We start from the raw sequence: 23276 nt of genomic DNA, 5'->3' as shown, positions 1-23276 counted from the left end.
GGATCCCACTGTGGCGGTTAAACGTATTAAAGCGTATTATTTCTATCCCGAAACTATGCCTTGCTTGGAGTTCATCAGATACTCTTGTCTTCCATTTGCCCGAGTTTAAGATGCTTTTTTGTGTGGTTTGACTGGGTGGTGGGGTGAAATCGATACTTGATAGGCTGAGTGCAGCTGAATCCTGTGCTAAAGAGCGCCCTGAAGGCTGATGGTGTTTTCATTCCGGTGTTGCTTGGGAAACATTAGTATTCAAAGTTCAGTATCATATTGGTTCACTTTTCTGATTCGAGAAAGGGGGAGGGGAGTGTGTTGGTTTGGTTTTGTGATTTTAGTATAGGCAACTAATTTCTAATCAAAATCAGGCGTTCACCATGATGACTGTCACTGTAGTGGTATGTCACTTTGAGTTATTCTGAAAAGTTTTTTATTTTGTGACAAAGAGTTGGATGGAATCTTTCACTTTGTTGTCATTACCTGATTCATATGATGTTGCAACTGATGATATTTGCATGTGCATGTTATATTGTACATACTGGCTAGATGTGCATCCCTTAGAGTCTTAGAAATGTCTAACTTCTTGAATTACAGCCTCTGGCAGACTGTCTTGTACAGGCTTTGAGAGGAATGCTAATTAACATCTGTAGTATGTCTTTAGAGTGTGAACAATGATAAGTGGCAAGTAGCATTGGCTGTGCTTTTCGCCAGTCTTAAGGCTGTAGTAACAGGTTTTCCCTTTGCCATGCCAGCACAAAGATTTGTGCAGTTTCTTGGTGGCTGCCATCGAGGGACTGCTCTGAATTTAAAAAAAAAAAAAATTCTGATGGAGTTATTTGTACTTGGATCCATTCTTTGATCTGGTTTGCAACGTAGCTGCACAAATGAGGTGCCAGCATAGGTGAATGCCCAGTGCCAGAGTAGGAACAAGAAGCTGGAGGAAAGAGGGAGGCGTCAGCAGCACATTCCCTTCAAAGCTGTTTGCCAGGCTATGCCCTGAAAGAGTATCCACCAGTGCAGCTAGAACCATCTCTGCCACAGGAGTTCTACTAACCAAGATAAAAAGGAAGTGAGGTTTCTGAGTATCAAGATGCTTTGTTAAAATGTTGTCTATCATTTTTGAGATCACAGATGAGATGCATATAACTGAAAAGATCAATGTCTTCAAGCTGAGGCTTTCTGAATACACAGCACACTGGAGCTTCTTTTGGCACCACAGCCTTCTTTGAGGAGTAACAGATCGTTTCCCTGTAGGGTGATATAGGCTTACTTTTTAGAATTTTGCAATTCAGGAAAGTGCGCGTCCCATAGACAACATGCTCTCAAAACCTTCTATGTCTAAAAATGATAGCATCCCACCAATCAGCAGTGAAAGTTTGCCTGTCACCCCTTCAGATATTTACCCTAATTCTTTAGGATTAGAAAGCCCTCGCTGAACAAATGTAAAAGACATGATGTTTGAGTGTAGGTGACAGGAATTCTTTAAATACAGGGTTGGAAAAACAGGAAGCTGAGTGAGGTGGAAAGTAGAGTTACAGTTCATTAGTATCACTTGACTTGTGCAAATGTTGTTTTGACATGAATAAGGATCAAGTACTCTTAAGTGCATGGACATGTATTACACAAGGGACTAGGAATGGATAAGAAAAGATGATGGTAAGAGGGGAGGCTAGAAGAGGTAGTCATACAGTAAGTATAAATGACAGCTGCACACAAGTGCATTTTTGGCAGTTGAGAATGTAAACCTTAAGTGGTTGGTGTTCTGCATCCTAGCTCTAATCATTGTACCTGTTTCTGGTTCAGAATTTCAGCCTGTTAACTTGCACAGATGTTAGACTTATGTGTACTTTAAAGCCAAATAGGTTCCCCACTCTTTTTATTAGCAAAGCATAATTGTTAGCTACAGCATTTGGGGGTTTTGTGGTTACTTAAATGTGCATATCAAATATAGCCCTAAGATGTTCCTCCAAGATGTATTTATTCTACAGAAATCTGCTGAGTCCTTGCCTCAAAGTACATTATAGATACATAAAATTGTATTTCTGCGAAAATAATTTTTCTGTAATTGAAAACTGTACTAGTGATAACTGTGTTTTAAAAGTTTGAGGGGATGGCTTTTGTTACACCCTCTTCTTACTGTCTGCTTGTTAAAATAGGCCTATTGCTGATCTTGATGTTAAATTACTTTTAATAAATAACACATGAGTTATAATTATTGATTTCTTCAGTCCAGCAATACTTCTACTTTAATTTTAAATTGGAAAGCCGATTAACTGAAAGTGCATGTTTCTACTACTGTTTGTAGCAACACTGAAGTGCTGAAAACATTACAGCGTGTGAGGAAGAAAATGTGCACTTCTGGTCCCTTCATCCAGAAAAGGATACATTATAACTGCAAAAAGTTCAGATAAGGGCAGCAGGGCTGAAGTAGCGTCTTGCTTCTGTATGAGTATTGAGGAGGCCAAAACTGAAAAAGAGGTAACTGGGGTGTAAAGTATCAGAGACACCTACAAAATCATTAAACGGCATGGAGAGGGGGTTAAATACTCACTGCCTCTTCCAGTACAGCAACTATAAGCTAACTAGTAGGAGCTGGGTTCAAAACAAACAAAAGGATGCAGTTCTTCATGCAACATGTAGTAGGGCTATTCCTATACCAGGAAATATTGTGTATGCAAGAAGCTTACACTGTTACAAGGAGAGTCTGGACAAGTCCTTGGAAGAAGTCCATTGAAGGAAGAGGTGTCAGTAAATACACAGATTTCTTCAAGCTCACCTAAAAATATTTGACTGTTGGGATAGTGCAGAAGTAGTATCGTGTACGTTTGGCCTGTTCTTACTCTCCCCTCGCATCAAGTTATCATAAGGCTGATGTTTTCTTTTGTGGGGACAGTGGATAGGTTAATCAAGATATTTTCTTACTCCAAATACATCGTCAGGTAGCAGGTAAGCATGACAGAGGCTGTTCCACAAAGGGAAGCGAGCCCTTTTGCCAACAGCCAGGGCTAGGAAATGTCTTCCCTCCAGCAGTGGTTGTCACAAGGGACAGGACATATGGAATGGTTTTGTGGTGTCCTCAGCACTTGCACTGTGAGAGTAGAGGTTCAGTACTTCTACTTGTCATTCCATCGTGAGTGGACTTTCACTCAGAGAAAAGTTACGTCCTGTGACTTCTGCAAGGATTTGTGTCAATTCATTGACTCGTTGACATAGATGCAGCTCTTCTCAGCTTCCTGCTGGTACTTGTGTTCTCTGTATGAACAAAATAAAATCCTGTTCCCCTTTGGTCTCTAAGATACAGTAAGTTCCGCCAGCCCTGGTAGAAGCAGATCTTCACGAAGCATAGCTCATCCATCCTATCTGACTCTGTAGTAACTGCGCTGTCTAAGCACACACCATCCTGGTGCTTTCATACTGGTTTTCTATGGATGTTTTTTGCCTTAATCAGCTTCAGGGTGAAATTTAAGGCAGTTAAAATCAATAGTAAGTACGACATTTTTGTCTTTGTGATGTCTCCTATGAGCCACACATGTGGCTTCCAGATGAAGGGAGGCTGATCTCCCTTCCTCCCTCCTATACAGGAACACCAGTGCTTTCTGCTACTAGTCAGGCCTCGTGCTGGCAGCGGCTCTTGTTGTCTGTTGCTCCAGTCTTAGGAGAAATAGAGCCTAGCTGAAGTAAGGCCTTATCCTTTCTGCTCCATAAGAGCACCTTGCTGCAGGATAGATTGCTGCAGGACAGTTGTGTTAACTCTGATTATTGTGGGGTATGAACCTATTGAGAACTTGAGGCACTAGGTGTGGATTGGCCATAGAGCTCTCCCCAGCATGGAACAGCCCGTGATACTGGACTAGGCATGCTCTTCGTCTCTTATGCTCTTAAAGCAGTCGGTTTTGTGAACTGATTAACTACAGTTAACTCAGTGAGAAGAAACCCAGAATATGTTTAAGTAATGGAAGTCTGATTAGAGCTCCTTTGCTGTTAGCTATCCAGAAACTAAGTAAGGTGTGTTTGTTAGTGGTGGCTTTTATGTGTGGAGTGAGTTAGGCTAATTAAGAACATAAACTGAAAAAGTCAAATACAGACGCTCATTTACTTGGTCCTTAACACCAGTGCATTGTGAGTGTTTGTTCAGTGGTTTAAAAATGCTGGCTTTGATTTGAAAGTAGAGGCCAGCATGTGTTTCAAGTCCTGTAACACAGCGGTTTCCTTTTTTCACTCTGAACCTCTTAGTTTAGGATTCTTTCTAAGTTATATTTTGTTAGACATTGCCAAAATCAATTATAATTCATTTTCCCGTAGCTTCTGCTAATTTGAAAAAAAATCACTCTAAAATTGCTCACAAAGTATTTACCTTCACTATTGAATTAAAAATGCTGAAGGAAATTCAGGAAATGGCACATTCGGTGCAGAAATCACTTTCACAGGAAATGTTGCAGCTATAAGCTTTGCTTTTGGAGAGAACATTTACTGTTTGATCTCTATCAGTTCAGGGTGAGACTTGGATGGGAACGGATTTTATGATATTTATCTATAGTGTCTCCTTCAGTGGTTTTGAGTAAAGCATACTCAACTGGGTTAAAATCAGCTAGGCTGGCCTGGCCCAGTACAGGATCTGGAGGGTTTGTGTTGTCTTTAACGTGGGAAACTGTTGGAAGTCTCAGGTCTATTTCTCTATTGAGTTTAGTTTACCTTTGGCACTGTACAGGTGTCCAGAAAAATACTGCTTCAGGGGAAGAAATAGACTTTAGTCATATTTCTTAATGTTCTTTGTTAAGAGGTGTTATTTGTTAGGAATGTTCTGGCTTCTTTTAATATTGTGGGGTTTCCTGCTTTCTTTGGCACAAAATATCTTGTAGAGAATAGACGGTTAGAACTTGCCATTCTGCAAGGTGCTGGGAACCTAGCCTAGTACCATACACTTTTCTTGCTGGTTCATTTTTATTCTGTTGAAGTTAGTGGGGTGGCCATTTACTGTTAAGAGTGTATGAATGGGTAGAATGACTAAAAGCTGATACCAACCGAATTTGAATGTTGGGACTTCACTGTAAATGCCATTAATCTCTTGGTAATAAATCTGAAAATCTTTAGAATGAGATAATGCTGCGCACGTGACAGCCCAAGTGGTTTATACAAGAATTGGTAGGTGACAAATTGCTTAAGCCTCTGTGGCTCATAGGATGGGGTCTTAATTTACCACATTTTAATTTAATGGATAATTAAAACTAATTAAATTTTATGCAGAGCAACCTGCCCTTTTTAGCTATTTGGCTAATTAGTAATGAAGTTACCTGGGGAAAAGGGAACATTGTAGGTTTATTATCTAAAATGTCCAGAAAAAAAACCTATATAGACATCACAACTCTTTGCTTGCATGATATGAAACTGGAAAACTCTGACTTTTGTTTTGTTCTAACAAACTTTGTGTTTAGACAAACACTTGAGATTTGAGCGTCGAATTCTGCTTCTACATGCATAAATGGCTCTCATTGAACTTATAGGTAGCCACATATTAGCACAGTGGGGATTACAGAATTTAGCTGAAATTTAAAAATACTGTGGATTAAAAGGATTGTGAGATGCCTTAACATAAACAACATTATATTCTAAGGAACAGAATTAGCATCCAGTGTTGCAGTCCATGCTGCAGCTAGTTTCTTTTATTTAGGGTTTGCTTTGATGCCTATTACAGGGATTTGGCCTGTGTTTAATTCAAAAATGTTTGTGTCTGGCATACATACAAAAGAAAACTTCTAGCAAGCTTTTTTCAGGGTTTTTTTGTTTGTTTGTTTTGGTTTTTTTTAATTATTGAACTATTTTGCATTCTATAAATCAGGTGCTTTTATTAGATTGTAATGGTTTTGGTATATGGTGTTCGAGTAGAGTTTTTCCGAAGAAAAACTGGACTGTGGCATGTTTAAGGAATCCGTAAGAAGGAAAGGTAATCAGATTTACTGGACATATAGTCTAAAATCCCTTCTGTTTCCTGTGCTCTTTCCTATGCTGACTTTTAACTGGCCCAAAGGGCCTTTATGGTAGGACTCAAGCAGCACGCCTTAGTAGGAGCTAGACGCTCTGTGATCTCTGAGGAGTTACAGTGAAGCACCTGTTTGTCTATACTTAGCATTGAAAGCTTCTTTCTGTCTCAAGGTAGATTCCTTAGCAAATGCTAGTGCTCCAGAGTACAGCCCCGAGTGCTGCTCCCCTGTGATAGCGTGATGCTGCGTTGTAGGATGAAAGATGCAAAAGGAGACCATTTAAGTATCAAAGAATTTTTTTACCTAATCAAATCATATCTGTAAATCAACCTGATAGTGCGAGTAAGTAGACAGCACATCTATTTAAAAAACAAACAAAAAACCCAACCAACACACCAAGTTGTTCTGTGACAAGACATCATCGGCTTCTTTTTTGTCTTGCATCAAGTGATACCTGTGTCTGTCTGGACAAACACTCATTTAACCTGGCTACCAAACCTCAGTGGATCTATTGACTGAGCAATTTCAGTGTTTGGCTGCCCTTATTTCTGCTAAATTGTATAATCTGAATCTTTTTTAGGCTGAATTAGGTTGTTCAGTTCTTCTATACAGGTCATATTTTCTTAGACCTCTGATCATTCTTGATTTTCTCTTTTGGACCCTTTTCAGTAGCATGTGTCTTATCTAATGCGACCACTGTATTTCAGTGGGGCACTTGTTACCAGTGCTGAGAAAAGCAGAGAGGTGACACGGAGAGCTGAAGTTTGCAGCTCCATTGTATTATGTCTTCCAAGAAATCCATATTCAGTAAAACATAACTTCCTGAAACCTTAATTCTTCTTTTCAAGGTTATATGGGGTATGCCACCTTTAATGATATAATGGCATGCCATAAAGCCCGTATTTCTACAAATTCCGAGTTGCAGCAAACACAAGCTGCTTCTCTGCCAGTCCTACAGATGAACTTTTAGCTTTCTCTGGAGGAACACTGTATCTGTTTAAATTGACAGCTTCTTGAGCCCCCTTTTTATGATTCCTGTGCTCTTGTGGCCAGGAAGTGACCTGGGGTAACACTTAGTCCATGTTTGAATTCACAGGTGCCCTTCTCTTTCAGCCTAGCTACTGGTAGTCCTTCCATCCCGCAGGGCCACTTGTGTGACACTTGGGACATAAGCTACACGATGAATTGCTCACCTTAGGCTTTTAGATAAATCAAGACAGGTCGTGTGTGACCAAAGGAAAAACTACGGCACAGCAGAGGGATGTGATCCCTTAGATTACCTTATCTCAGTCACAGCTCTGCGAGACTGCTGCTCCTGTGATCCCTTCCCTGTTCGCTGTAGCTATAGCAAATGCATCTAGAATGCACGCAAGTAAGTTCTGTTGGCTGTTGCCAGCATAAAGGGACAGCGTCGTAAGACCTGTATGTTGACTTTTTCTGGGGTTTGGGTCTTGGAAAGATGAGTTCTGCTGAAATGGGTTTCTGGCAGTGCATGCTGTTGTACCCAGTGATCTTCACCATGTGCAGGGGTTGCAATGTTTTTCCTCTCATTAAAAAACAAAACTAAACACCCCAATGCAGAAAGGTTGCCAATTTGTGAAATGATTGATGGACTACATTAATATTTTTAATGTTTCTGCTACCTATCAAAGTCTCTTAATGCTGTACAAAATGGCGTTTATTGGATGTTGACCAAAGGATAACTTGTCTGCTGCAATTTGAACTCTTGCCGTAGACTAACATTTCAGAATATGTTGTGTCAATGCTTTATTTTCGTATCAAGATTTCAATTTTTTAAAATACTGAGAAGGTAAAGTGGGGGGTTGGGACACATTCAAATTATTGTATAGTTCAAAGCAAAATGATGTAGTGAAAAGATAACCACTACGTGCTTCAGCAGCATATTAACAGATCATCATTTGATGCCCAAGTATATGAAAGCATGAATAAGGCTGGAGGTCTTGGGGAGGGTAGCTCTGATAAATATAACATGTGCTTCAATTTCAAGGCTCGGTGGTTTTCACCCAGCAAGACTATGCCTGTGGTGGTCTAGGAGTGAACATATTGTGTGGCTTCCAAGTGACTCAGCACTGTTCCACCAGCAGCGAAGTAGAACTAGAATTGCTATAATCGTCCAGCAGAGGATCAGCTTTCATGGCACAATCTGTTTCTTTTCTCAATTGCCGAGCAGCATATAATAGGACTTAACAGGGAAAAAAGAGGAGGAAAAATAGCAGAACTGAAAAATTCTTGGCATTTTTGCAAAACTGGATTTTTCTCACTCCTTCAGTTTAAAGAGCAGGGAAAAAACTTGTGTCTTCATTTCAAGTAAATTGATAACTGTTTAAATGTTGCTGACAGTTGATCAGATATATTTTGCCGTATTATCAATGATACTAATTTTTATTTTCTCAGATTATAAGGTTGGTGGATAAGGTGTGAAGTCTGGTTGGCAGAGCAAGCTGTATGATGTATGTGACTTGAAAACGTTGTCTATGGAAAATGACAGGTCACAGAGCTGTGAAAGGAAATAGAAGTATGTAGGTAATACAGGTTAGGAAACGGTTTTGATATGCCTCTATTTTAGCTGAGGATGGGAGGGGTCTGTTTTTGTTGCTGAGTGACTGGATTAGGCCTGCTCTGCTGTTCCCAGGCAAGTTTGTAGTGTATGAGAGTCAGGGCTGTGAATGTACCGGTAGCCGTTGTCATCCAAGCCCAGTGAATTGGAAAGGTCGTGTGATGAGAGAAATGAGGTCAGGCCGAGAATTGGCAGTGCTCAGGGTTTCAGCAAGAGCAACGCAATGGCTGGACCTGCCTGTTAAAATAAATGATACACAGTGAGAGTAAAGCTTTCTAGTTGGACTTAACAATTCTATTAAGACAGCGGTCTTCGTAAAAAAGCAATTGATAGGATTGCTGATGTCATTCTCTATTTAAAAAAAAAATAAACACAGCTGGAAGGTTTTTTTGAGCCATTTTAACCAAATATAATCTTTTTTATTTTTCCTTCTTTTTTGAGCAATTTTGACCAAATATAATCAGGTAACAAGTCAAAGATCTTTAGGTACTGATTTTCTTTTCTGTGTTCTAAAAAAGCGGGTTTTAAAATCTTTTAAGTCTTGCATGCCTAAACCAAATTTGTTTGTAATTGACCCACTGTTGAATTGGGGAGAAAAAAAGCTTCTGGGTATGGCATGTCAGAGAATAGCTAACAATATTAAATCAGTCAAGAACGTGCCGTTTTGGTCTTTCGAGATACTATAATACAAAGCATGATTGAGTTTGTTCGAGGTAATTTTCTATTAATGAAGTGACTGCTAAAATTCGATTCTCTATTGTGCCACTTCCTTCTGTGAGTTGCAAATGCTTTTGGATCCTGTTGTAGGTGAGCACTCATTAAACACTGATGCTGAGATAGCTTTTCCTGTGTAATTACTACTGATATTATCAATATACTAGCACAGTGTAATTCCCTTTCAAGTGCATTTATTCTAGAATAAAGACGCAGGAAGCAATACGCATAATAATAATGCAACATAACATTCTCCGTCATAAACTGGGTCCATAAGGGGAGGGAGATAGTGTCAATTTAGGATCAATGTAAACGAGCCTTTGTTGAGCTCTGTGAAACTAGGTCTTTTTGAGCACTCTTACCTAATCAGCCGTTTTCTTTCTCATCTTCTATGTCTTCTACTTCAGCTGCATATGCCCTTCTGGATTTTTCCCTTTAAGTTGCTTGAGAAGTTATTCTTTTGGTTAGCCCCTCTTTCTTCTCCTTCCGTCTATTGGGTTATATTTTTGTCACAACAGGCTTGGAAATGTGTTTAAATGCTGAAGCTGAATTACGTTTATACATTTTGGTAAAAACTTGGAGATAAGGAATTGTTGGATTCTCTGAAACTCATTGTTATACGTATGTTTGCGCGGATGTCCAATTTTTTTTTTTTTTTCACAACTATTTTTCAAAACAGTTACTTTTGACTTCTGCCTTCTACCTCTTGTAGAACTGTATAGTTTTCACACTTCTATATTGAATTAGTGACAATTTTAATTGGCTCTTCTTTACACAGTCTGGTTTTCAAAAATCCTCCAAAAAAAAAAAAAAAGCTTGCCTCCAATCTTGCTACTGTTTTTAAAATGTGTGCATGAAGTCTTTAAAAAAGTACTAAGACACATGCGAAATCCCGCATGTATCGTAGATGAATTTCTCAGTGAGGGCCCAATGCTGGTTTTGCAATCAATGTTTTTTAAAAATAGACATTTTGGCCAAGCTACTCTTCTCCTTTCATAGTGCTGAAAGTGTCAACTTGAACTACAGCCCTAATTCTGTCTGAAATGGGGTAATGTCATATATTTAGAAGTCTGTATGTGAAAAATGATTTATTAATATGTCTGTTTTATTTCAGGAAGATGTGGAAACAGGAGTCCACCTTGATCCTGCTATCAAGGAAGTTCAATACAATCCCACTTACGATACCATGTTTGCACCTGAGGTAAGAAACAATATTGATCTTTAGAGCAGAAATGCCTTTGGCTTAAAGGGCAGAGTTTCTATAAATCTCGTGTGAAATTCATATAAAACATATCTTCTTTGGATGGTTGGTGTATTTTGAAATTTTGTTTGGGCAAGTTGAAAAAAGATTTTACACAGGTTTGTTGGTATTTTTAATGCTTAAATTTTAATATTCTGCATAAAGCTGTTCTAAGAAGAATCTTAAAGTTTTTATCAGAATTATAGCTACAGAAATTAAGAATCAAGCTAGGAAAATAGCATTATAAAGTTCTTGAGTAAAATGTGAACTGCGCTAAAGTAGTCTTACTGTTTTCATGTTTTCCCTATTTACTGATCATGCTATGTAGAGCAAAATGAATGGTTGTAAGTCTTGCAGCTATACGGAGGAGGATTTAAAATTAAAATCTAAGTACTTTCAGTATAACTTTTCACATCAGTGTTAAGTACTTTAGCAACTTAAGCTATGCTAAATGTGTATAGTGAATAACCATTTTAAGCTGAATTTGGACTGCCTGTTGCTGTGTGAACCATTTTGTATTTTATTATAACTGACAGGCTATCTGAAAGATAAAAATAGCTGTCCATTTAACTTTTTTCGGTATTTAACTTCTTTGTACAATTTGTCTTCTGTTAGACGAGGGATTAGCACTCTAGGTAGACAAAGGCTGCATCAGTCTGAAATTTCTACATTAGTTATGCTTTATGTTTAGAAAACCTTTTGTGGAACCACATAAATTAGTCTTTTCATAGCAAGCTTGCATTTTGCAACATTTCAAAGCCATGAAGTGTGTAAGCAAAAATACTGATTTAAACTTGCTACAGTGTTACCTTGTGTAAGTGCTTTAGTTAGGGAAGCCTAACATGGGACAGCCTCAGGTGTCTACAAATATGTCTAACAAACATAGGGTTACAATTAAATTTAGCTTGATATTAGTCTCAGTGTATTGCATTTGTTTGTATTCACTGTTCTTTTCCGTAACCATGGTATGGTCAGGAAGACTAGCATTTGTCATCTCGCAAGAAGAAAAGCAAGGAAGGGTTTCATAAGTGTATTTCCTGGAATAATACAGCAAGTCCTCAGTTGCTTTTTAAATGCACAGAAGTATTGTGGGCAGTGTAGTTCCCATATTAAATATGTGAGTTTAGTATAAGCTGATATCTCTTTCTTGATATCTCCCCCTTACAAGGGATACTATGCTGTGGTTTTGTCTTCTGAATGCTTGTACTCAGCACATACTGAATGGCAGTGTTTTCTGTCAAGTAGTTGATATTGATTTGTCTTCTGTACCAGTAATACAGGCTAGAAAGTTCAATCATGAAACGAGCTGTTCAAAGCAACTGTGTAAGCAATTGCTGTGTAAAATAACAGAACAAGAAGCTTATTCAGTAGTGATAAGGGAATGTAAAGTTGAAGTCATTTTGCGTTTTTTTTTTCCTGTGGTTTTTTTTTTCCTGAAAAAGTACAGACACATAAATAAGAAATTAGTAATTCTGATATACTTTCTTTTAACATTGATGTAGTTTGGACCAGAAAACCCATTTAGGACTCAACAAATGGCTGCACCTAGAAATATGCTTTCTGGATATGCAGAACCAGCTCACATCAATGATTTCATGTTTGAACAACAAAGAAGAACATTTGCAACCTATGGTAAGTCCTTAACAGTAGAGTTCACTTCCACCTTTATTATGTCCAGGTTGGACAAAATGAGTTGTTCTCTATAGAACAGTTAATAGGACTGCAAGTTTGTTAAATTGCTTTTTTAACAAACTTCCTAAAATGGGGAAAGGGCTTTGAATGAGAATCCATATGGTTGGAGATCATAATAATATTTGGGAAATCTCATTTTGTAATTCCTTTTGAAACTGTAATCAAGTGTATGACCTCCTACCAAACTCCTCTTAATTAATCCTTCTATTAGTTGCATCAGTGTAGAAAACACAAATCAAAATTTCACACTTTTAATACGACAAATAACTGTAGATCTGTTATGCAAATAGATTCTTTCATGTGATTCTAACTAAAGGTAGCTCTCTCAAAACCGGAAGGAAGCCTTACTGAGTTGTCAGGTTCTTCAAAGTGGTTGCCTCGAGATACAAGCTGAATTAACAGGAATCGAAGAAAGTGGGAATACATTACTGAAATATTCTTAGCAAAGACAGACCCAAAGAATTCTATATTGGTGGTCATTATAGTTGCTGCTTTCTTATCTTGAAGAGCCTTTTCGCTTGTAAATGGTTGCATTTGAAAAATGAAACTTTTGAGTTTTGAAGAGGCTTAAGTTTCAAATAGACTTTTTATAGATTGTAAGAAAAATTGATTATTCTTTTTTAATAGGGAAAACACGAAAAGACCATGGATTCTAAGCATTCTTTTGGACACATTTGAAAGAACAAAACTGCCGTGTATTTGCATATAACAGTGGTTAATTTTTTCTTCTGTGTCTTATTGGAAGCTTTCATTTCTGTTTCAAATTTAAAACAGAAATTGAAAATACTGTTTTCATTTTCTGTTTAAAAAATGCTTATCTTGCAAATATGAATCTTTGTTTTCAGGTGAAGTATCACTTTATATTCGTCAAATTCAATCTATTAGGCAAGTTCTGATACTTCCTGTGTAAACTTAGTGTCACAACACTTAACTTCTTGCACAACAGACTTGTGTCTGGCTTTATTTGTATTTACATTCAAAATACTACTCCCTGCAAACTGTCATGCCTCGACTACTTCCCTACGCACGAGTCCCCTTAAATTCATTAGGGCTTTATGCCTGCATGAATTCACTTACTGCATTCTGTGATGGACGAGATTGGGACTTTAGTGCTAAATCTGTGGGAGCCATGTATTATAGTGAAACCTAGAAGAAAAAATTACCTAAAATCAGAGACCTTGGTTTCTCTTCATATTTTGGTTTTATTAGAGGTTTTCTCATAAATGTTAAAAATTGAATTTTTTTTTTTCTTTTACAGAGTTTTAAATAATAGGTACTTTTCACTGAGTTGTTAGGATGTGGAATATCAGCAAAATGCCAATATTAAGAAATGGATGTCTAGTTCCATAGCATAACTTTAACTTACTTGACTGCAATTTTGATGCTAGAACTTGACAGACAATGCAGGTAGGAACCTATTCAGGATCAGAATAGACAGGTTAGATTTTGTTCTGTGAAATTAAAAGTTGCATTGCATGGGTTGTGGTTTTGTGTATGTGTGTGTCGGTAAAATAGATATTGGAAAAAAGAGTCTGTAGGCGTACAGTGTTTGGGTTTGGGTTTTTTTGTTTGTGAAGTTTTGTTGGGGGGGAGAGATAGAATTAGTAAGTTTACTCAAAGCTCCTGCTGTTGCTTTGTGTCATGGAGGTACAGCAGCTGCCTTGAAAGCTGTATTACAAGAGAGTATAAAAATATATTTTTAAGACTGGTAACAGTGGTAACTTTGCAGCTATCGTATTCAGCTTTCTAGAAATGTTCAATAGATAATGATCTGGATACGGTGAAAATGGAGCTATGGAAAGGCTGAGATAGGCAATTTAAACTGCAAGAACAAGCAGTGAGAAGCTGAAGTTCAAGCCAGAAGATGCAGTAAATGAGTGTGATATCCTGGCTTACTAAGAAGATCTATTAACAACAGCACTTCTTTAAGTTGTCAAAAAGTTGTCTATTGAAAAATTCAGTATTCTCATTTCCATTTGGAAGGAGGTGATAAATATCTTCTCAGAAAAGACACACAGGTAAAATTGCTAGGCATAAATCTAAGTCATGCATGTTTTTAATGACTAAGTCATAATATACTGGAAGAACAGAGAGTAAACCTTACAATTAAAAGCTGGAGATCTTGAGACCTCTGGCCTCTGTTAGGCTGTTTAGCACCATTGTGCTAAGGCAGGAGGTCTCAAACAAATCTGCAATGGGTAGCAGTGATTATAAATGAAGGACAAGTATGGTCCAAGACAGAGGTGTTGGTAAATGAGATCATGTATCCAAAACAGCTCAACTGCTACAGAGTCTTTCAAAAAAAAAAAAAAAAAAAAGCTTTATATATAACATAGTCTAGTGGAAAGTGTCCTTGCCCATGGCAGGGGGGTTGAAACTAGATGATCTTTAAGGTCTCTTCCAATAAAATCATTGTATGATTCTATGATATCATCTTGAAGGTTAATATATATTCAGTGAGAAACCTATATATTAATCTCAAACAAAACCCAAGTATTTTTTGGCAAAGAGTCTTTCTCATCTACTTCTCTTGCAGTAAATATTTACCATTGAAAGTACTTTTTCCTTGTGATGCTTGGGTAGCTCAGAACATCCATGCTGTCATTTAGAGGGTCCTTCCAGCTCTTTATCCTATTAGACAGGTGGGCAGCAATGGGTACCTAGTGAGATGTAGAAGAAAGAAGCAAACGAATAGTGATACGTCTGAGCGCTTTCTTTCAATATGCAGTCTCTCAACCAACAAAAAGGTCTCTACATTTATGAATTTTCAGTGAATTTGAAGGTTTTGGTTGGGTTTTGTTTTTGACAAATTTTTCCAGCTGCTCCTTGAAACCAAGTAATTTTTCTGTGTACGTAGTAACCTATTGCAGGCAGTTCTGCAGCTTACCAGAACCTTGTATAAGGAAGTACCTCTATTTTGAACTTGTGGAACTTAAGAGCCTCCTAATTTGACTTAATATCCCTTAGTCTCTTGTGTTGGGAGACACAATGAGCAGTCATTTCTTATTCACCATTTCTGTGTCATTCCTAATTTTATAGATCATGGCCATAACTTAATTTCAGTCTGCTCTTTTTCCTCCTGAAAAGAGCTGGTCAGTCGTCTTGTTCTTCTGTTGCAGCATTTCCCTGCCTATGGCTGTGCTTGTTTCTCTTCTGTGGCTCTGCTAGTTCCACTGTATCATTCCCAAGATGAACAGCAAAGGAGTGCACAGCTTTTAACATGTCATCTCACAGTGAATTTGTTCTGTGGCTTAGTAAAGTGAGAGGCTTTTTCACTTTGGTTTCTAAGAATTCTTAATATTGCATGTTTCTCTATGACTCCAAGTAACTTTCTAAAAGCTACTTGCTCCCTTTTTCCAGATCGTTTATCAGTATGTCGAACAGCACGTGTCTGAGCATGGATCCTCCAGCAACTTTCCTGTCCTGTGGAAACCAACCATTTATTCTTGCCATTGTTTTAATAACTTTTAATCACTTGACCATGTAAAGACCCGTAGGTTTTTGAAAGTGTCTTTGTGGCACCCTGTAATCAGTCTAACTTGGTTTGGAAAAGGTATCCAACATCAACCAAGCTTTGCTCAGTCACATGGTTGTAACCTCAGAAATATTCTGGAGGTTTTGTCATTGTAATTTACCTGTACAGAAAGCTGTGTTGTCTGCTCTGCTGCAATATATAATGCTCATCCAAGTGCCTACTTGTTGTTTTATTACAGTTTCCACTGGTTGAAATTTCTAACCATACAATTGTCTGGCTGGTTGACCTGTAGTTCCCCAGATCTCTTCTGAAGCATCTTTTGAAAGTTGGCATTGCATTGAATACATTCCATTTCCGTCATATTGAGGTGATATTAGGTGAGAGTTTTTGCACTGTAGTTCAGCTTTAGATCTCTTGGATGACTACCATCTGGTCCCAGTGTTTTGCTACTACTTATTTGACTCTTCAGTCTTCTGAGGTTTCACTTTGAGGTAGATATTTTGTCATGTTACCCATAAAGGAAGGTTCTGTCACAGAAGCCTACCCAAGCTTCTCCATAATGAACGAGTGTTTAAAAAAAGCCTCACTGATGCTGTGTTCTCATTCCTTGATCATCTGTTGGCCTACATACTGTCTGGTATGCTTTCTGCCCCTGCAGTTTTTGACAAAGGACAAGTGTCAGTTTTTATACCTCATGTGATTTGCTCCTTGCTTTTGTGTGTGTGCTGCCTTACTGTAGTATTTACTTTGTCTGCTAGAGTTTGGTTCTTTGTATTGTTCACATTTGGATGCAACTTCAGCTCTTTGAAGAATAGTTCCTTATTTCTAATAGTTTCTCTTTACATACTGTTCAACTGTGCTCGCTTCCTTCTGGTCTCTTTAAATTCTTCTTTTAATAGCTGGTAGGCATTAGTTCTTTTTCTCCTACATGGTGTCTTTGAAGTGTCCCTGCATTTGGAAAGGGCTTTACCCTTTGGTGCTCACTTTCTGTTCCTTTTTAAAATCTTCTTTACTCAATATAGCCCTCCTGTTTTATGGCTGAGATCATTGCAGTAAATGTTTTTACGGCTTTCTTTGCATCCTCAACGATGTTGGTGTATACTGCACTATGGTCATTGTTAAAATGTGTATCCTTAGAAAAAACATCTTAAAATCAGGTTTCCTGTGCTGCTTAATTGGCTTTTTTTCATGTGACTCTCTAACATGACTGCTTCATGGTACAAGTACATTGTGTAAAAATGCTGTTTTCATCACATCTTGTTGTGAGATTTACACAGTCAACTACAAGGAGGTGTCTGAAATATGTCATTATTACTGTGCTTCTTCCCCTAGCACCTCTTCAATCTCTGTTACCATTTCATGGTTATTGCATCTTCTGGCTGAGCAGTCAGTAAAGGAGTCCTGGCAGCTGTACTCACCACCACTTAAACCTGGAATTTCAATCCAAAGGATCCTTTAATGCTTGTTAACGCCATTTACAGCTTAATGACAGATCAGATTAAGAAATCTGTAGCATATAGCATGTTTTTCCCCCACTGGTGTCACCATCTTATTTCTGTATTCTTTCTACCTGGTGAAGAGTGTATTCTATCCAACTATGTCAGTATTGTCCTACCAATTACATTAGTTTATGAATATAAAACAAGATATTCCAATTTCACCATATATTATTTTTAGCCTCTGCCATTTTGTAAGTGTGCTTGGGTTTTCCATTTCCCTGCCCTCAGTTTAAATAGGATTCTGCGTTTATTCCTTTCCCTGTTACCCAAGGTTTCAGTTTTCTGTGCTACCTTTACTTAAGGTTCTGGCTTTTTTAAGATTGTGTGTCATTCCAAATTTCTTATTTTTCATTAACTATTGGCTATCCCCAACTATTTAATCAAAAAGCATTCTTTGAACCTTCTCAGTACCAACAACCTTTTAAATCTTGATGACACCTACCCGTCTCAGTAAGGTTGCCTTCATTCCAGGATTTTGGGGAGGTGAAGTTGACACAGGCACCAGAGATGTTTTCCACATTAGCATTAAGATCTGTAGCTTCTCTTTGCAGTAAACAACCTCTTGAGAACGAGCTGCCCTTCCAGAATGTATTTTATACAAATTCAAAAATACCGTAGCATAACTGAGCCACTTCTATACTGTCCTTCAGTCCATGGAAAGCTGAGGAAGAGCATGCCAAATGCAAACCTCAAATTTCTGGCAGAACAACCAGAGCTCAGCTCCTTTATCAAGATCGTCTCTGTTGATAGCAGCATTTGGAAGTAGTCAGATGTCTGCTGCTCTCTTTATTCTTTAAGATACAAAACATTGTAGTTCAGGCATATAATACACACAAGGAAAAGCCAAATCTTAGGCTGCTCTAGTAATTCTTCTTTAATATTTTTTCCTAGACAGTGGATTCTTAAGCTGTCATTTCATCCCTGACCCCCAAGAGGTTGTGAACCCTTGTTACTGTGAAGGCAAATCTGCTTCTCTTGTCTTTCAGACTCCCCAGAAGGAGTCAGGGCGTATTCAGGTCCTGTATCCACAGACAACAGCTTGAAACCAGTGATCTAGTCAGATCTCGAGTCAGAATTGCTTCAAGGTCATTCCTATCTCTATACTATTTTGCATGGTTTTAAGATCTACATAAATATTGTAGTTGTAGTTTTTTTCACGAGTGTAATAGTTGAGATTTTATTGATATCACCCTGAACCTTCTGTGCTGCAAATTTAAACTATTTCTCAGATTCGCTTCGGCAGCCATATCAAGCTGCGGGTCATTGTTGTCTCTAATGTTTCACATATTGAAACTACCTTTGGGTCCATCAGTTTTTCGGCTTCTGTCCTTCATCTGCCCTTAGACTGACAAGCATGTTTCTTCAATCTTTTCTAGGCCTTCCCCCCACCCCCAACATTTTATTGTTCTCCTTACTCTCAATTTTTATCTAAATTTTTCTTTAAAATACATTGCTTCAAACTGGACATGCTAATCTAGATTAGGCCTTGCCAGTACTGTTCCATGTTTTATATAGTTTTTCCTTTGCAATAAATCTCAGATATGGTTTGTTGGGTTTTTGGGTTTTTTTCCTTATTGGTGTCAGATAGACTCATTAAGTGTATCAACACCACTGCCCTTGCAGCCTGTATTTTTTCCCCTGTACCTAATTAGTTATTTTCTTTTTTTGGTATTTGTCATTCAGCATAGCATGTCTTTCAAGTGAAGTATTTCACACTTGTCTTTGATGTCAGCTGCAGGTTTTACAGGTATGGGATGCTTTGCTCATGGCATAATCCATAGAAGTATTGAATAAAATAGTCCAGGCAGGCCATTTTATAATCTTATATAAGATCTTCTCCCAGTTTGATGGAAAGCCATTAATAATTGCTCTGTGAGAGTATAACCTTTTTTTAATTGGTAACCAGTTTTACATCTGCAGTCATAGGTAATCTACCGTGTTTTGAATCCATTGATGTAAGACAATCTTCTTATATAACTTCAGCTATTAAAGAGAAGGCTTTCTCCCTTCACAAACCATTATGATGTAAATGGTCATAAGCTTAACAAGCATTATTTTTCCAGTGTTGTATTCCTTGGAGCATGGCTAAAAAGCCTACGAAGTCCTAAAAGACAAACACTCGTTTATTCTTCTGTATCTGTACCCTCAGCAGCAGCAGTCTCTTTTATTGCAAATTCCCTTTTGAGCCCTTTAAGAAAAGGGCAATATTTTCTCCTTAATTATATGGGCAGTGTGCAGTGGAATTGCAGATTTTTTTTTTTTTTACATGCTGTATACAAACTCTACATTAATATGGTAGAAAGCTAATTTCATAGCTATTTCAGGCATCAGTACTCATCATCAGTGGACTGCTTCATTCATGTAGCATTTAGTATTATAAAATCTCCCCTTCACAAGATACTAATGTCTTATTAAATAAGAAACAGTATTCTGTCCGTGAATCTCAAAGCTCTTTATGAGTATTCAGTAACTTGGTTGTAACAGGATTACTTCAAGACTGATATTTTAAGAGCTTAAAATGACTTTGACTTAGAAATAATACTTAGGATTTTTTTCATCTACTCATGTTACATGCAACACCTACAGTCTCTATTACCTCTTACAATTGCAGGCGCTTTATTCTCTGATTACTTGGATCCTGCGGAGAGGCCAGTACAATCAGAGTGGGTCAGTCCAGCTTTATTGTTCCGCGTACCTGAGCTACCTTGGGTCTCCGTACACTGCACTGCACAGTACGGTGTAAACATACTTTAATTAGCTGTCTTTCTGGAATGCACAGCAAAGTCTGCTTATTTAACCAACCATTTTCAGGTGCACTGAAATTATGGATGTAGGTGGAATTGTACCTTTCCTTGCTAAAAGGTAGCATGAAATATCTACCTCCTAAATAAAACTGAAGGAGACGTAGGAGTCAGGGCACATTATATGGCATACCAGCTGAGCAGGATAAAAGCAAGCTGTCTTCTGCAGCTGCGTTTAGGAGTCCCAGCCAGGAAGAAAAGATTCTCTTTCACATATCCACTAGAAAGTAGAAATTGTTCAGAGCTTTGCGATGAGAATGACGCTGGACCAAATTCAACCCAGCTATAAGAAGTCTCCGCTTCCACGGGAAGCTGTGCTTGGCCCTGGGGCCCTATTCATTAGAATACTGTCCCTCTTTTACAAGCACCGAGCAAATAGAGTCCCAGAGACTGTGTCAATATAGTCGGAGGACAAGTAAACCACTGTATTGATTTTGACATAGCTTGGAAAATAACCTATTGAAATAGTGGCTTAATAAAAGCAGGCAGTTAAATTAGGGAAAGTGTAATTGCAGTGTCTGCCCAGTTTGGTTATCTGTGGAAGTAAATGCTAGTAACAGTCTAGAATACCTAAGCCAAACAACAAAAAAAGGGTTATAGTGGGAATTTGTATTTCATAAGAGGTCATTGGTGTATATTTCTCTCACTGTCTTGTATTCACAGAGCATCTGGGCATATGTTTTTCCACAATTGGGTCTTACCAGGTTTGAAGCTCCAGTGTTGGTCTGCAGGTGAACTGCTGTGTTTGTATAGGAACACTTGCTCTGTTCTTGGAATGGCTCTTCTACTACTTTCAATAACTTTTTTTTTTTCAGCATCTAAAAATAAATGAACTGGACTGTCTTCTAGGACAGTAGTCTTTCTGAGAAATGGCTGGGGAGATTATCTCCTTTGTCTGCTGAGATGATGTTGATAGGTTCTCAACTTGTGCCATTGTTCTCTGGGATGGACTGGGTAATCTCTCACTGTTCATGATCATCTCTCTGAATCAACAGAAATACAGGAATGAGATTGTATGCTGTAAGATTTCTTTGATTTTGTGTATGTGGTAACTTTTACCGGTGGTTTCATATCTTCACTGCTTCTGTTTTGTTCTCTGCCCCCCCCCTTTTTTTTTTCACCTTCCTGATACAGAGAAATTCTCATTGAGTCCTCAAGGGACGGGTTTTCACTTGAATAATATTTAATAAAAATTGGTGATATGTCCACCAGGGTGCAGTCTTTCCAAAAAAAAAAAAAGCCATGGTGGTCAGTAACTGTTCGGTGCACCTGTTCCTTGGAAACTAGATGAGTTTATTTGTCTCTCTTATTCTCATAAGATCATGCTATTCACTTCAGGAGAAATGGAGAAAAACTGTAAGATATGTGTATTAAAATGAGAATCTCAGTATCAAAAATTGTAAATATCCTGAATTTCTATGAAATGCTGATACATTTTATAAATTATTTATAAGAGTAAATGCAGCAGGTTTTGTTGGTTGGTTGGTTGTGGGGTTTTTTTAACGAGACTCAATAGCTGTAATCAGGAAATGAAGATGTGAATACCTAATTCTTTTAGAAATTAAAGGCCATTGGTGCTGCCTTTGATACCATCCACGTTAGTTAACGCCACTGCATTCAAGTTGAGGGAACAAGCTTTCCCAACTCTGGCAGGAGGAGGATGAAATAATTTCTGCTGGGGGAGACAGAATATGCACAAAGCCCTAGAAAACTTCATTTGCTTTCATTTTTTCCCCTTCTCTGTCCTCCTCCTTCCAGCTGCAGCCATCCCCAGGACTGCCAGAGAAGAATAGCACTCACTTTGACCCAGCGGAGGTAGTGGGCAGGGCGGAGGGCTGCAGGGCCAGAGGCTGCTGCTGCAGCTGGAGGACTCTCTGTGCGTGGCAGCAACTGGTTGGTTTCAGCGTGACTTAATGCCTTCGCAAACCAAGGGACAGCGCCCCGAACTAAAGCAGTATCTGCTTAAAATCACATGTCACTACACTAACATAAGATTTTGAGCTAGTCCTTCCTTATGTCATGTTACAAGAAGAGGTTGCTATGGCATTTCAGAATCTAATGTTTGTACTACAGTAAACTGATCTGAATTCAGTGTTGACTTCGCTTGGAGCAGGGTGTTGGGCCAGAGGCCCCCTGAGGTCCCTTCCCACCAGAAAGATTCTGTGACTATGCTCCCTTTGCATCTTACATTAACTGTTGCCTAAAATATTTATTTACTTCTCTATCTTGCGCAAACTTAAGCATTCTGGCAGTGATGCATACTCAAGGACCTCATGGTAATATTTTGTAGTAATCCTAGCACCCAGGGCAAGTGAAAAGTGGATGGGATTTCAAAGTGTCAACCTTTCCTCATCCCTTGAGGACCAACCTTGAGACCCAAGAGGAAAAAAAAATATCACGGAACATTGCAGGGAAGAAAGTAATAAAAGTTGTACCAAACTAAAAAACTTGAAATAACAGTATTTTATTTCTCCTCTTGTTCTAGGTTATGCATTAGATCCTTCTATAGATAACCCTGAAGTTGCTACCAAATATATTGGTTCTGTGGAAGAAGCTGAAAAAAATCAAGGTAAATAATTCAGAATCTCATGTAAATTACTTGCAACTGATGACGACTTCTGTTTCTTCTTCATTAAGAAATGGAGTAGGTATTGGCAAAGAAAGGAATCATGAGACTTACCCATGACCAAAGACACAATAAATTAAGATGTGTTGCAACTGTAATATGAAGAGGGAAGAGAGATATTGGGGGACCTTTGTTTTCTTGAAGTAGCAAATATTTCAGGCTGCCACTGTGTCAAATTTCAAATCAGGCTTTGTAATTGGTACCTAGCATGTGCAATGACACAAATAGAATTGATCTGTATATTTGAAACAGAGCTTTTTGGTCCTCTTAAATTCTGTCTTAGCTAAAATTGTCATGTCTGCATTAGGATACTTGTATGTGGGGCTTAATCGCCTTAACTGTGGTACTCAGTAGCAAACTGATCGCTCTGTATGCAACCTTTAGCATTCTGTTGGGAACTGCATGTTATCTCTGTTTAGCAGAGTTAAGCTGTTTGGGTTATTTGGAAAAGAAAAACCTTTGGAAGGTTGCCAAATGGTAAAGGCATAGCGTGCCACTGGGAGGATTGACTACCAGAGGCATGCGGTTTGTAATTAATACTTTGATACAAGATATTTAACACTCAAAGTGACTTATTTGCATTGGAAAACTCTACCTGTGTAAGCTCTATAGTTATGCTTTCCCTTGCGTGTCTTTTTCTAACATCTTATTCACGTGTGTGTACAAAGGTTCCTTATTT

At 38.2% G+C, this 23276-nt stretch overlaps 1 protein-coding gene across 1 annotated transcript in view; it reads left to right on the top strand.

Moving 5' to 3' along the window:
• The window catches only part of CDC40 (cell division cycle 40), a 43889-nt gene that overhangs the window by 2522 nt on the left and 18091 nt on the right, over positions 1-23276 (top strand). The window contains exons 2-5 of the mRNA XM_009893630.1: positions 10230-10271; positions 10379-10465; positions 12007-12136; positions 22457-22540. Coding sequence (XP_009891932.1) covers positions 10230-10271; positions 10379-10465; positions 12007-12136; positions 22457-22540 — 343 coding nt within the window. The remainder of the gene's footprint in view (positions 1-10229; positions 10272-10378; positions 10466-12006; positions 12137-22456; positions 22541-23276) is intronic.

The sequence above is a fragment of the Charadrius vociferus genome, unplaced genomic scaffold (assembly GCF_000708025.1).
Source record: "Charadrius vociferus isolate BGI_N301 unplaced genomic scaffold, ASM70802v2 scaffold359, whole genome shotgun sequence".
In the NCBI taxonomy this organism is placed as follows: Eukaryota; Metazoa; Chordata; class Aves; order Charadriiformes; family Charadriidae; genus Charadrius; species Charadrius vociferus.
This window is presented reverse-complemented; position numbering and strand designations above follow the sequence as displayed.